This window comes from Papaver somniferum, chromosome 10 (genome assembly GCF_003573695.1).
Source record: "Papaver somniferum cultivar HN1 chromosome 10, ASM357369v1, whole genome shotgun sequence".
NCBI lineage: Eukaryota > Viridiplantae > Streptophyta > Magnoliopsida > Ranunculales > Papaveraceae > Papaver > Papaver somniferum.
In genome coordinates, this window is record NC_039367.1 from 156,022,311 (window position 1) to 156,037,640 (window position 15,330).

Consider the following 15,330-nt stretch of genomic DNA (forward strand, 5'->3'; position numbering starts at 1 on the left):
TTTTCTCTTAGGAAACGACCTGATTTCCATACTCATATAGGTAAGTCTCTAAGGTGCTTCCGCGATACACCTGTAAACAACTATATACTCATTAAGTATTTTCATCCATCCCTTTTTCTTGCAGAACCACTGCACCAAACAGAAATGAGAAGTTTTTACTTAGTGCACCATAATCACTTCCATAACTTGCTGGTACCACATTGAACCTTTTTTATCTTTTTCAAAACATAGGTTGGGTTTCTGCTATGAGTGATCGAACTTTCATTCACAGACCTTAGTCCCATTTCTGTATACTTCATTGAAATTATTTCCTTTGGGAGACTCTTCATAATAGGTCTGCCAAGTTTTTGTCCGTTCCAATGGTTAACTGCAATTAATCCTTTCTTGGGTAAATGACTTATCATTCAATTTTTTCATCCTTTATTTTAGCCAAACTTTTTCCAACAGTTTTCAGCAATTATTTCAACCATTCCCAAATAATTGGCGAGTACAATCGGTCAGCGAAATATTGCTTTGAGGATACAATGAAGCCCTAACAATGTTGTTGGGTTCAAGAGTTGTACTCCCTTGACCCAACCAAGAACACACAGTATTTAAATTCTAATGATGCTTAGAGAGAAAAGAAATCAGAGATTTTATTATGTTTTCATACTTGAATGGAAATAAATCATCACTACTTATAGGGAACTCATACCTACTGGAGATGCCTCTTCATTCTCAAAAGACACCAATAGGGTCTAATGGGAATGGATGTGTCTCTTGTGAACCATCACACCCTTTGGATATGCCTTTTCATCTCCCACAAAATTCTATTGCATCTATTAGGCGCAGGACGCTACCCATCGTAGTGGCAAACCAAAAACGAAAACCATTTTATTTTCTATACTATTGGAAATATCCAACATCTTTATATAACATTTTTTCTTGAAAAAATTCTTAATACTATAATGTCATTCTTGATTTATTAGCCAGCAACCTTTCAGAAAAAGAAAATTTTGCATACAAGCTAATATTATTCTTTTTGAGGTTTCGTTGACTAATTAGGCAGGGACGGACAATAAGTGCAACCATTAAAAGAGTTTAGATCCGGAAGCAAATACTGGTTTGGTAACAAAGTTGTGACAAAAAGATTAACAAGTACATAGTATAAAACAAGAAAATCCTTATACCCTGTGGAAATTGATATAACCCATTTCTCAAAGAGCAGGAAACAATGAACACAACAAAGAGATAAAATTTGATATCTTATTTTATCGATTGAAACATATATAAGCGAACTCTTGAATTACCAAATATTCGATTCTTACTTGTACTAGTTTTTACGGGTATTTTACGAAGCCACTGTTGAGTTTTCAGCTCTTACCTATGCCACTTCACATATACTTTCTTGGGGGAACTCGGTTTCGTGGAGAATTAGATGATTGGCGAAAAAGACATAATAATCCTTCTTAAGCCATACGGGTGGAAAAATGTAGCTCAAATACAACAAGTATTGGGGAGAGGACAAAAAAAAAATGAATGCTTTATTATTTATTGATGTGCTTCTTTATCAAGGGAAAAAGAACGTGGGTTGTATTTAATAGTAGAAGACCTGATTGTGCATGATAATCCTTGGCAAAGACAGACTGGTAAGAAGTTAGGTAGATAAAGTGAATGAGGATGTTGATGACTAATCTGTAGCTTAGTTATAAGTTAGAATATTCAGTTGCAGGAAGTGTGTTAGCCCCGTCAGAGTCCGTAGGTGAAACTGGTGCTAGTCCTAGTGAAGGGAGTTTGATTTCCACTTGAACTAGAAAGAAAAAGCATAAGGCTCATAGAGAAGCGCGTAAAATCTAGTTGTCTACATTGGAGGATTATGACAAATCAGAGGTGGAAAGATACTTAGTGAAGCCAATTTACTCACCAACCAAGGAAAAAGAAGGTTCTAAATTTGATATATTGGCTTGGCGGAAGATCAATGCCGCTAGGTTTGACATTTTGTTACTTATAACAAGAGATGTACTTGCTATTCCTATCGCTTGAGTTGAGATATAACTGAATTTTGCTGTGTTGCAGAGTTGTTTGGTGACGTTGGTGCCTATTCCATCATCGTTGATGACTATTGAAGAATAATTTTACATGAAGGATTGTTTGTTTGGTGATCGTCTAACACACATAGGCATCCATTGAGCTATTGGGATTGCGGTACATCGATTTGGGCTCCAACTGTTTCCTTGGTTTGTTATACATTGGCGGGTTGTCTTGATGTTTTTCATTTCCGAGTTACTTTACAGATTGATGCATCTAGAAACCCCTAATATAAGTTTTCTTTTTCTTTCTTTTGTCTAGAACGATATAGTTTTAAATCCTTGGATGCTAAGATTCTTGTGACTGGTTGTAAGTTGCAACTACTTTTTATAAAAGGATTGCTAAACCCGGATCCAAATTTGACAGGGTATTCAGAGTATTTGACCCTTCAAAATTTTGGTAGAGAAATAATAAAAAGAATGGTTATATCCGCCACCCGCCCAATCCGATCCACCATTTGATGGGTCGGGGAGGGTGGCGGGTGATTTTTGTTTAACCGTCATTCAGTGGATAGGGTGAAGAAATACGCCATATCCTACCCACCCTACCCAATATACAACCCTATATATAATGGATTTCATTTCTTTTTAGTGTGAAATCGATCTTAAATCTTCAAATTGAAACAATGTTGTGTTGGGTACTGCTTGGAATTAAATTGTTGCAAGAGAAATAATTTGGTTAGAAAAAAAAAACATTAACAGTTATATAATTAATAAAATACGAAAACATCCATATATATTTGCTATATTTTCTAATTCAACCCTAACCTAGTGATCGATAGATTTTTAGACTCGCACTTATACCCAACCTGATACTTATTGGACCAACCCATGAACAGGTTGGGTATTCACCCACCAAATTGCGGGTGGGTTGTGCGGGTTGACGTATTTGGGATCATACGCCCACGCATACTTTTGGTACATAATTTTTTTCCAGGGATGCAAAAGGCAAAATTAGACTTACAGTTAACCTTAAAATTAGTTGTTCGGTCTCTGGACCAGCAGGGCTGGAGGTGTAAGAGTACACATCCCTGCAATGCAATTGGCTAGCTCCACCACGGATGCTAATTCCCATCTGAAAAAAAGATAAAAGAGAAAACAAATTCTGTGGGGTACATTTCATCGATCATCAATGTGGTAATTGCAGATATGAATGTCACTATAGTATATTTGGAAAGTCGTTGAGTGATATTATACCAACGACATCACCTCACTTCAGACTTCTTAAATTGGATCACCTAGTGACTTTCTCACCGCAGTGCATTGACATTTAGGGATGTCAACGGTTCTTATCAGGTCTAAATAGTAAACCGAAATCGGTAATTTTAATCGGTTTTAGGTCCGATTCCTGACTGTTTCGGATCCGGTTCCTAAATTACTTGATCCATAATCGGATCCAACAAAAACATTAGATACCCGTAGGATTTGGGTATTTATCGGGTCCTTTAAAATCAACTATACTTTGATAACTATTTTTATATTTGTTATGTTAGCTTGAATCTAATAATTTTCATACAAAATTATTATTATATATATATATGTAAGTGTTCTAATTAAGATTAAATTTTTAAAAATAAAGATTTTAAGCGAACTATACGAAATCTTTCTGTTTTAAGTAAAATTAACGAGTAAAAGATAAATATTTGATCGGCTACCTGTACCCGACGAATAATACTCGTCAGAACCCGAAAGCTTATCGTTTCCTAACTGGTCTTCCGACCGGTGATTTAGCTGGGTCAAGTCTTAGGATCCAAAAACCTACCCAATATACCCCAGACCTAGTTCGGTTCTAGGTAATCGGGTACCCGTTAGCAACCCTAATTATTTCTAGCTGCTCTAATCCATACTTCTGACGAGTGATATCGGCACCTCCCTAATTCTAGCTGCCTAATTATGTCTACTTGAGTGAGTGATGTCGGCACCTCCCTCCAAAACTCGCCAACATCGAGTGGGGGTATTTTTGAACAAGGGGCAAGTACTCAAACACTACTAGCCTATTTGTATAGACATTCGAAATAGTTTTTCGACTTTTAGAAATCAAAAAGTCAAAAATTAGTTTTGGTGTTGAATCTCAAAACTACTTCTGGAAATGCAGAAGACAAAAGGGCAGATTTGTATCCGAAGTTTGGATTCCAAACGCGCTTCTACATTTTCGTTACCGCTTCTCATAAAATTAGATTATTTTTGCACTATCGAAATTCTAGGGCTTTAACTCTTCCTCCTTCTCTCTTCTCTTTCTTCTTCTTCTTTGGTCCTGCGGCAGAAGCTGAAAATGTTTCGATCCTTGTGGTACAGAGTGGGAGCAAATCTCAAAAGAACAACAACAACAATCATCAATGGGCAACCAATTTCGTCATCATCAGCACCAACTCGGTATTTCCACTTCAAATTACAGAATCCAAATGTTGTTATTAGAACTAGGGTTAGTTCAGTGTTCTTATGTTCCTTCTCTACTATTAGTAATAATGTCAGTTCATCATCTTCTGCTTATGATTCTTCATTTGTAGTTAATTATTTGATAAATTCATGTGGATTGTCTGAAAATGAAGCTCTTAATGTTTCCAAGAAAATCAAATTCAAGACAACATCCCAACCAGATTCAATTTTAACACTATTTGAAGACTATGGATTCACTAAACCCCACATTTCAAAACTCATCATTAAGCATCCAATAGTTCTCTTATCTGATCCTTATTGTACCTTAAAACCCAAGTTGGATTTTTTCAATTCTAGAGGGATACATGGAATTGAGCTAGCAGACATCATCTCAAGGAGCCCAAACATTCTGAGACACAGCTTAAGAGACGCTGTAATCCCTTCATTTGACATCTTTCAGAGGATTCTACAAACCAACACAGATGTCATTAAAATCCTTAAAACCTCGAATTTTTGGGTTTTTTGCATGAAGCGACTTAAGCATTTGACAGTCAATGTAGAGCTTTTGAGATATGAAGGTGTCCCTCAATCTAATATTTCCAAGTTTCTAATCAGGCAACCTAGTGGATTTATGGGAGATGCTGATAAGTTTAAAAAGATTGTGGAAAAGGTTAAAGGAATGGGTTTCGATCCTTTAAGTAGAACTTTTCTTGACGCTTTAGAAGGATTGGTATCAATGAGCGAAGCAACTTGGGAATCAAAAATCGATGTTTACAAGAGCTGGGGTTGGTCTGAAGAACAATTTCAAACAGCATTTAGGAAAAGTCCTCGATGTATGATGGCTTCTGAGAAGAAGATTACAGCAATTATGGATTTCCTTGTGAACGGAATGGGCTATGATTCTTCAAGTATTGCGAAAATTCCATGGATTTTCAATTATAGCTTGAAGGAGAGGATTATTCCTAGGTGCTCTGTTATTAGAATATTAGTCTCGAAGGGTCTGATAGAGGAAATTAGTTCTCTCAGTCCAATTTTAGCAATGGTGGATAAGTCCTTTTTGGATAAGTTTGTGAAACCATATGAGCAAGAAGCTCCTGAACTTATGAAAGTATATACCAAGATCAGTTGAACAACTGAGAGCTACTTCTGAAATAAAGGATTTGAAGAGATGAGTATGTGTTACTGGTATCCGTTCTTTCCCCCTTTTGGTTAGTTGCTGCCTCTTTTTACAGTTTCGATCTACGCTTGTTTTGTTATTTTGGGATTGATAATTGTGTCACCTCTCATGCAAGGATAACATGAAGAATATCTGTCATGGAGTATTTATGCAGGCTTTAATGTCAGTTTGTCACAAAGGTTAGCTAGAAATCGTTAAATCGGAATATTAGATAGGAATTGTATTTGCTTCTGGAAATTATTTAGACAACTATGTTGTCTAAATAATTTCCATATTGTGGGCTAAAAATACCCCGAGAGAGTTATTATTATTTATGAAGTTCAATTTATGGGTGAAGCATAAGTTTCTTATAAATTCATTTGGTGTCTCATGCTTTAGAATATGGTGAGAAAGGCCCATATGGTTGCTGATTGTTTCGCTTCGTGTGTGTATTTTAGTTTCTGGGTATATGCAAAATTTGGCAATTCCTTCTTTCTCTTACATAAAACTGTTGTATTGGTTTTCATGGAAATATTTTTTTGGCTTAGCATTACTGTACTGTTAGAATATTATAGCTACAAAAAGGAAGTGAAAGTATTTGTGATTGGTGGAAAGTATAGTATGATTAGGCCATGGCTCTTTATTGTTCAGTTAATCTGATTATGTATGCAAGTTGTGTTCAAGATCTAGATGGCGTCATCACATACTCACAACCTTCCACTGTATTTAATGAATGTGCATACATATACATGGTTTATCCCTTAGATTTTGGATTACCACAATTTTGTATGTAGTTTCTGCAGTGAATTCAGGATCCAGTAACTGTCTTCCCATCTTGCTTTAGAAAGACCCCACGTTTTCCTTGATTTAATCACCTTCTTGCTTGTTTTGCTTATTTGTCATATGACAAAAATAGTTCACTTGGCTTTGCTCTATTATCATCATCAGGTACAGGTTCTGCAGGGAAGTTGTGGCATTCCCTGGTATCCTCAATGTGTATCTTAATCCCCATCTGCACTTTGGTCCTTCAATTTTATTCTTATTGCATGTGTGCATTCCAGGTTATTAGCCAACAAATGTCTGAGTGAGTGGATTTTCATGTAAGGAATGCAGCCAAAGTTCAAATTTGTTTCTCCGAAAAGTCTGACTGCAAAGGATTAACTGTGTACTATTGAGTCTTCATGCTACATTGCAAAATCTCTTGTATTTGTTAGCCTCAGATAGTACCATCTTCATTGGGTTAAGTTCATTGGAAGGCAAGTTTCTGAAATTCTTTACAGCTATTTATGGCATGGTAATTTCATTTGTACAGTAAACATTTCAAGTCTCTGGCACTTATACTCGGCAAATAACAAGAAAACTAGTAAATCTTCTCATGTCATAAAAACTGTTAACCATTTGAATATTTAATTAGTTGTCTTACAACGATATGGGTGTGAGTACTAGTGTGTGCAAGGCAATAGCTAGGAAATTAGAAAATGTGGACATGCGGACATCGTAGACATTATATATGTAAAGTATATATTTTTTTTGAAGTAGCTGCTTTTCTTCGGATGGATACATGCGTCCATATCTTATCAGAGCACTTAGATGCTGACCACTCCGCATTTGAAGACTCTTTTTCTGTTACAAATTGCTGCTAGCATTGCAGCAGCACTGTTAGTGATTCTGCTCACCTTGTTCAGGTTAAATTTAAAAATTACGTTATGGATTGTGGTCACCGATTTAATCCAAAAAGTTAGCATTAAACTGTTATGGCCTGTTTCTGCTGGATATGTATTGTTTAAATACTTTACAATCAGTACGAATGCTAAATTTAATGTAGTAATGAAGCAGCAAAAGATTCATATCCTGTTATGAAAAGCAGACAGTTAAACTCTAGCGTTTTAGTAAAGCTAAGTGGAGACATATTTGTATCTTAAAACAATCAGTTATAGTTAACAATCTTTAGCCCTGTGATGATACTAATTTTTGGTAGAGACAGATGTTGCCATTATTCCTTGGGTGTACTATGCTAGGTTGTTGTTTGAGTCTAGTGGTATCCTTTTCCTTCAACTCCATATGTTTACTGGATCTTCTTCTTTTGCCTGACACTGCTTTTCCTATTTTTATTTCTCAGGTGATTCTGATATCACTAAAATCCTTCCAGGTCCAGTAAGCGAAGAAGGCTAGTGTTACAATCACTAAATTCAGATTTTCCTTGTTTTTCTTCCCGTCTCTAACCCAGTTGAGTTATTGTTGAATTGTATCAAACCTTTGTAAGGCGAGAAGGAGACACAAATACCTTTTTTTCTTTCTTCTCAATGCAATGAAAGTCAGATTTACACTAAAATTGATAAACACACTGCGGGCTGAAATCCGACACCCACCCCTGGTTGACAAAATAAGAAATCAGTCGCAAGTAAAATACGAGAATCATTGTACACCCAATTTTACTCATTCTGTTTTTCTAATAAAATTGTTGATTATCCGCCTTGCTTTAGTAAGCATTTCTTGGTTGCGTCATATGTAATCTTATTACATGTTGCAGGCCTGGATTTTCAAGATTGGGACTCTCGGAAGTTTTATTCAGCCTGGAACTACATGTTAAGTTCAGTAACAAGCATCACTGGGTTAGATAGATCAAAAGCCTTTCTATATGTTCCACAAAATCTGTCTACGAAAGCCTTTTACTTCATGTAGCTTGCTAGTAGCTTCTTCTTCTTGTTCTTCTCAATATACCATTTCCTTAAGAAAATCACCAGGTTAACAACAACTAGATTAGTCTGATTCTCAAATCACGCCCAGTAATGTTTAGTGATTTCCTTGAGATTTTCGAGATCATTTTAAAATTTTTATAAAATTCGTCTTCTGCTTGTTTAGAAATGAATTACGATCAAGCAAATTTTCCGATGTCACTGTAACACAGTGCTAAAATTACTGGATGATGATACGAGTGATCTGAGTTAGAAACTCGTCGAAATCAAATTCTTTATCAATTATGAAAAAAATTTCATACCATAAATGCACCTTTTTCCCACAACAGGAAAGTTTGACTCTAGTCAACATAAATTGACTGGGTTTGACTCCTCAAATAACTATGTCTATGAGAAAGGATTATTATTCATTCTGTAGTCTGTTTCCCCCTTTGTCTTTCTTCTTCTTGTTCCTGTGGCAGCAGGAGCTGAAAATGTTTGGATCCATATGTTGTCAAGTAAGAGCAAATCTCAAAAGAGCGGCAACATCCAGCAATGGGCATCCATTTTCATCAACAGCAAATCGGTATTTTCTCTTCACATTACAGAATCCAGATGTTCTAATTAAAGCTAGGGTTAGTTCTATGTTCTGTTCCTTGTCTACTGCTAGTAATAATATCAATTCATCTTCTTCCGATTCATCATTTGTAGTTGGTTATTTGATTAATTCATGCGGATTATCCAAAAATGAAGCTCTTTCTGTTTCTAAGAAAATCAAATTGAAACCCACATCCCAACCAGATTCAGTTGTAGAATTGTTTGAAAGCTATGGTTTCACCAAACCCCACATTTCAAAACTCATCACTAAGCATCCATCAGTTCTATTATCTGATCCTTGTAAAACCCTAAAACCCAAATTGGATTTCTTCAAATCTAAGGGGCTTGATGGAATTGAATTACCAAACTTCATTTTAACGTACCCGAGAGTTCTAAGACCGAGCTTAAAAGGCGCTATGATCCCCTCTTTTGATATCTTTAAGAGCATTGTTCATACTAATACAGACACCATTAAAATCCTAGGGCGGTGCACTTCTTGGATTCTCGGAATCTACCAACTTAAGAAATTGATGGTAAATATAGAGCTTTTGAGATGTGAAGGTGTCCCTCCGTCTAATATTTGCAAGTCCCTAATCAGGAAACCTAGTGGATTTATAGGAGATGCTGATAAATTTAAAGAGATTGTGGAAAAGGTTAAACGAATGGGTTTCAATCCTTTACGCACGACATTTACTATAGCTATAGAGGGATTGGTATCAATGAGCGAAGCTACTTGGAAAATGAAACTGGACGCTTACAAGAGCTGGGGTTGGTCTGAAGATCAAATTCAAACAGCATTTAGGAAAGGTCCTCATTGTATGATGGCTTCTGAAAACAAGATTACGGCAATTATGGATTTCCTTGTGAATGAAATGGGTTATGATTCTTCAAGTATTGCTGAAACCCCAGTAATTTTTAATAATAGCTTGAAGGAGAGGATTATCCCTAGGTGCTCTGTTATTAGAATTTTAGTCTCGAAGGGTCTCATTGAGGGAACAATTCCTCTGAATGTGCTTTCAGTAATGACAGATAAGTCATTTTCAGAAAAATTTGTGAAACCGTATGAGCAAGAAGCTCCTGCATTAATGAAGGTATTCCAAGGTCAGCTGAGTTACCAGGAGCTACTTTTGAAATGATGTGTTCGAAGAGATGAATGCGCGTTACCGGTATGTAGTCTCTCCCCTTTTTGTTTACCTGTTGCCTCCCTAACGTGTTAATTAGCTCTATGCTTGTTTATGTTCGTTTATTACTTTGCAATTGAAAATTGTGTCACTTTTCATGTATGAACAACCTGGAGAAAATATGTCATGGAGTAGTAGTTGTTTGCTTAATCGTCACTAAGTTAATGTAGAACAACTTGATGCCAAATCTGCATTCTGGCTGTGCACCAGAAGGAAATACATTTGGCCATGGTATGCGTGGTTTGTTGATTGATTTTGGAAGTGTATGTTCTGTATTAGACTGCCTCCCATTTGTAGGCAAGAGTCGAGATAAGCTAGCTACTCCAGTTAGTTGCTGGTATGAACATTTATGAGTCCTTCGTTTGAAAGCTCTGTCTAAATTATCACACTGATAATGCCATTAAATTGAGTAGTTAATAGATTGAAACTTGTAATTTTAACTCTTTGATGGAAATGCATAACTTATACAGTTCAATGACCTTGATCAGATTTTATGGATTGGAATGCCTTGGAAAAATCATTCAATAATTTAACTAAATCCAGGTTCGGTTTGGGTCAGTTAGTATCTTAATTTGACTGAGCTAAGTTGACTAATCACAAAACAGGATAGTCTTTCAACTACTCACATGGGTTACGGGTATATTCACTTAGATACCTATAAATATGGGATTCCGTAAATATCTTTTTGAATGGGCTTCTTATAACTTTTTCTATGCTGTTGTACGTCAGTTTTACAAATGGGTTTTTTGATGGGCTGATAATTAAGATCGTAGACTGCAGCTAAGCTCTCTTTGTGCTATCAAGAAGCAAGATAACCCGACTAATCAAGTTAGTTCCGTGTACAAACACTAGTGACGTTTCCATCTGAAAGCTCGTATGTGTCTGTAACTTAACTGTAGTCAAATCGATGTCGAGCTTAGTAGATTAAAACTTGATGGTTGCTAACACAAATAGAAGAATGTGCTTTTCTTATGTTTTGGGGTGGACTTTGTAATTAAACCAAAATTCTGTAGAAGTATAAGAACTTCGAGAAAGTATCCGAGTGTTCTTAAATCAAACTTGGTTTTTTGTTACTCAACTTAACCTCCCGTTCTCAGCAGTGAGGTAGATTGCAGAAGTAATGCTATAAGGTCTTTTTTGAATGCTTTTAGTGTGTCTGTCAAGTGAAATGCTGACATTGAAATTTTAAACCTTAACGCTGCAGTTGACTGACTTGATTGGAATTAGAACAACTACAGTGAAACAAACAAGCAGTGTGTATGCAGAAGTTTTAATCCTTAACGCTGCAGGTGACTCAAAAACTGGGTGTTAAGAGAACTCACAAAAAACGCTGCTGCAATTATCAGTAAGATTTTGAACAGATTTTCTTAAATCTTCCTTCGGAAGTTCTTGTTCTCCTCGTAAACCCAAGTCCCAACACCACCTAGTCCAATTCGCAAGCCCATTCTGACAAACCTTAGTGAATCAGGCCCAGTGCTGCCGTGTGATTTTGAGTCAGAGGCAGTAAAAAAGAAACATGTTAACTTCAGACCTCGGCAGGAAGAAGACATTTCCGAAAGGAAAAAAAAATAAACTTATACATATGCCACTAAGTGAGTCTAATTAGGCATGGCCATTTTAGGAGCGTCTTATGAATTCCATGATCCTTTTCTTTTTTTGATATATTTCTTTTATTAATTACCAAAAATTTGCTTTATTAGTGAAGAATTAAGGTAAACTGGTTTGGTCACTTTGGATTAACAGATTAATCCAATTAGGCCAGTTAACACACCATTCTATTTCTTGAAATTAAGGTAAACTGGTTTGGTCACTTTGCATTATTTCTTGAAATTAGTCCAATTCCAGCGGACACATTTTTATCAATAAAGGAAGCATCAAAGTTTAATCTTTTCAACATGAATAGTTGGAGCCTGCCAAGTATGTCTAATATGAGAAGCATTCCTGACCCTAGTTAGTAAGTTCGCGAATGATTCGCGAATTTTTCCGTATCACGAATTTTACCGTCTTATTCGCGTACGTTTGCAACTCCGAACCCAAGTCGCGTATTATGTGGCATTCCCGGATTATTCGCGAATCGTTCACGAATTTTACGTATCCCGAATGATACGTCCGTTTAATTCGTCATAAATTCTTTAGCTTTTACTTTTCAAAGACTCCACTTTTTGGGCTTTACTGCCTCCCGAACATACACGACCGAATATTAGACGTGTTGTAATTTTTATGAAACAAAAACGACTGAAGAGATTTGAAGGTGAAGGTGAGAGAGATCTCAAACTCACTAACCAAGCATCTAAACCACCATACGACGTCCTTTTGGATAACTAATGTTGTATATATTATCAATATCATCATATTGAGTTTATTTTTTCCTTAAATAACTCACACATATGCATAAAAATTGGTCTATGACCTTATAAATACAAATTATTTGTTATATATAGATACCGAATTTTCAGAGCCGAACTCACATTTATAAATCGAATTATACACGTACGTATACCGTTCCGAATTAATGACGAATCACGTCCCGTTGACCGAATTTTGGACCGAATCTGGATTTTACAAAACCGTATAATACTCGTACGTTTGCCGTTCCGTACGTTTGCCGAATCCCGAATTGCTAACTAGGTTCCTGACATTAGTATGAGATTCAGACAGATAAGTTTTCCATTCTTCCAAGTGTTTTGTTATATTTGATGCAACAGTTCTCACATCAACCTGAAAATTATCAAAAAGCTTAGAGCATCTCGCTTTCCAGATATACCAATCAATGAATCCAGCACAAGTTACTGCATTTTGATCCACCTGAACCCCTGTGGAATTAATTCTAAAGAAAGAACAAAGCCAATCATGAAAATTATGATTACTAATGGTGGAATAAAGATTCCGATTAACAACATTCCAAACACTGGCAGTCACAGAATAACTGATGAACAAATGATTCATGGATTCAGTATTATTTTCATATAGAGGACACGAAACACAATTATGCCTAGTAACTCTGGATAGCCTATCTCTAGTCATGATGAAAGAATGAAGGCTTCCATAAGAAGTTTTGGATTCTAGGGGGAACTTTTAAATTCCAAAAAGCTTTCCAGTTTATATTAAGATTGTTCTTAGTAGGCTGATGTCTAAGGGTTTCATCTAGAATCACTCTATAAGCTGTTTTAACAGTGAAAATACCATTGTGTGAAGGCTCCCATCTTAGTCTATCCTTACCAGTTAAAGGAATCCTAATACTAGAAATTTCTTTAACTAAATCTTGGTCAAAGAGACTATTTAAGATTTCTAGATTCCATTGGTTGTTTTCCTTATCAATCAGCTGACTGACTTTATTCGTATTAGTAGAGTAAAAGTCAGTAGGAGGAGGACTATTTCTTTTGGGAATCCAGGAGTCTTTCCATATAGAAATGGATTCATCGTCTCCAATCTTCCAAACATAATGTTTTTTAACAATCTCAATGCCATGACATATTCCTCTCCAATCCCAAAATCCATGTTGAACAACCATATCATTAAGAGGATTAACATTAACAAAATACTTACAAGCGAAAATTTGAACCCACAGGTCATCTTTTTGATTTATCATTCTCCAAGCTAGCTTGGTGAGAAGAGCTAGATTCAAGATATCATTTCTATTTATATTTAAACCTCCTAGAGCTTTTGGGAGAGCAATATCCAGCCATTTCTTGGGATATACTCCTCCACCAGCCTATTTTTTCCCCCAATAAAAGTTCATTTGGACTGAGTCCATTTTGTTAGTAATCTTTTTAGGCATGGGGAAAACTGCCAGATAATGGTTTGTCAAATTACCTGAAACAGACTAGTTGAACACATTCCTACCAGGAGGAGCTATAGATAGGTAGTTTTCCAGATTGGTAAGTATTTTTGGTAACTATCAATCAAATGAGAGAATGATTGAGATTTATTTTTCTGAAGTAACAGAGGGACACCCAAGTACTTTTCCCGAAGAGCCATTCTTCTAATTTGGAGTATATTAGAGATAGTAATTTTAATGTTACCTGGAACTCTGAAAGCAAGAGAAGACTTTTCAAAGTTGCCTGCCTGTCCAGAAAATTTGCTGAACTGATCTATAATGGAAGCAAGTTTGTTTGCTTCCCTTATTCTATCTTTGATGAATATGAGACAGTCATCTGCAAAAAATAAGTGACTGACTGCAGGGCTAGCTTTAGTTACTTGGAATCCATGAATTAAATTGGGTTTTTCAGCAGTTCTTAAGGACCTAGATAAAGCTTCCATACATAAAATGAATAGATAGGGAGATAGAGGATCTCCCTGTCTGAGACCTCTTTGGGGATAGTAAAGTTTACCTGGAGCACCATTGAGAAGAATTGATGTGGACAGAGTAGAGATACATTGTTCTATCATTTTGCACCAACCATTGCAGAAGCCAAGAGATTTAAGATTTGCAATTAAAAAATACCATTCAACCCTGTCAAAATCTTTACTCATATCTAATTTGATAGCTATATCACCATCTCTATCTTTAGTTTTCTTCAAAGAATCAATCATTTCATGGGAAATTATGATATTTTCTTGTATAAGTCTCCTAGAAATGAATGTAGTTTGAGAAGGATCAATAATTCTAGGTAAAAGCTTTTTAATTCTAGAAGCAAGTAATTTAGAGATGATCTTGTAAGCTACGTTACATAAGCTTATTAGTCTGAAATCAATTTCACTCTTAGGACAAGTATTTTTAGGTATAAGAGTTATGAAGTTATGATTAATTTGTTTGAGAATATGCTTAGACTCAAAGAAAGAAGTTACCATATACACAACATCCATACCTATAGTGTCCTACATTAGCTGGTAGAAACCTGCAGGGAAACTATCTGGACCATGGGTGGTCCATGGCTTCATCTCAAAGACAATCAATTTTATTTCATCGTAAGAAGGAATAACAATAAGCATGGTATTAATATCATCAGTTATGCATGGGCCCACATTTTGCAAGTAATTGTCTGGTTTATCAGGGTTGGTAGTTATAGTCATGAAAAAGCGGGAGTCTAACAACACCACCCAATATTTCGCTTAGCAATCTGTATGGACTAACTCCGAAATACTTTCCTAGAGAATCAACTAGACATTCAGACTCAATCTAGATAAAAGTATCTCAAGGAGTTAATATCTCTCTCTTGATTTGATTTTTACTCAAGCTAAAAACAATAGCGAGTCTTTATGAAATACAAGGAATAACTTGGACGGTACCAAAGACCAATGTCCAAGTGTTAATCAATGAAATCAACAACCACAAGGTC

The 15,330-nt window shown here is 35.9% G+C and overlaps 3 protein-coding genes across 5 annotated transcripts; 2 read left to right on the forward strand and 1 right to left on the reverse strand.

The window, feature by feature from the left end:
* The first annotated feature begins 4,338 nt into the window (after nt 1-4,338).
* On the forward strand, nt 4,339-6,850 carry LOC113316629 (transcription termination factor MTERF8, chloroplastic-like). The gene has a single exon (XM_026564790.1). The coding sequence runs from the start codon at nt 4,339-4,341 to the stop codon at nt 5,569-5,571; it is 1,233 nt and encodes a 410-aa protein (XP_026420575.1). The 3' UTR covers nt 5,572-6,850.
* Nucleotides 6,851-8,588: 1,738 nt separating this feature from the next.
* On the forward strand, nt 8,589-11,858 carry LOC113317520. Of its 3 annotated transcripts, none has more exons than XM_026565644.1 (2): nt 8,589-10,038; nt 11,262-11,858. In XM_026565644.1, exon 1 carries the CDS (start codon nt 8,678-8,680, stop codon nt 10,004-10,006), a length of 1,329 nt encoding a protein of 442 aa, XP_026421429.1. In that variant the 5' UTR covers nt 8,589-8,677; the 3' UTR covers nt 10,007-10,038; nt 11,262-11,858. The 3 variants fall into 3 exon arrangements, with proteins under 3 accessions (XP_026421429.1, XP_026421430.1, XP_026421431.1); XM_026565645.1 differs by having other exon boundaries at nt 8,589-10,036; nt 11,256-11,858; XM_026565646.1 differs by lacking the exon at nt 11,262-11,858 and adding an exon at nt 10,781-10,957 and having other exon boundaries at nt 8,589-10,036.
* Nucleotides 11,859-13,067: 1,209 nt separating this feature from the next.
* On the reverse strand, nt 13,068-14,857 carry LOC113316631. The gene is made up of 3 exons (XM_026564791.1): nt 14,074-14,857; nt 13,865-13,890; nt 13,068-13,763 (listed from the first exon to the last, which is right to left on the reverse strand). The coding sequence occupies exons 1-3, from the start codon at nt 14,855-14,857 to the stop codon at nt 13,068-13,070; spliced, it is 1,506 nt and encodes a 501-aa protein (XP_026420576.1).
* Between the last annotated feature and the right edge of the window lie 473 nt (nt 14,858-15,330).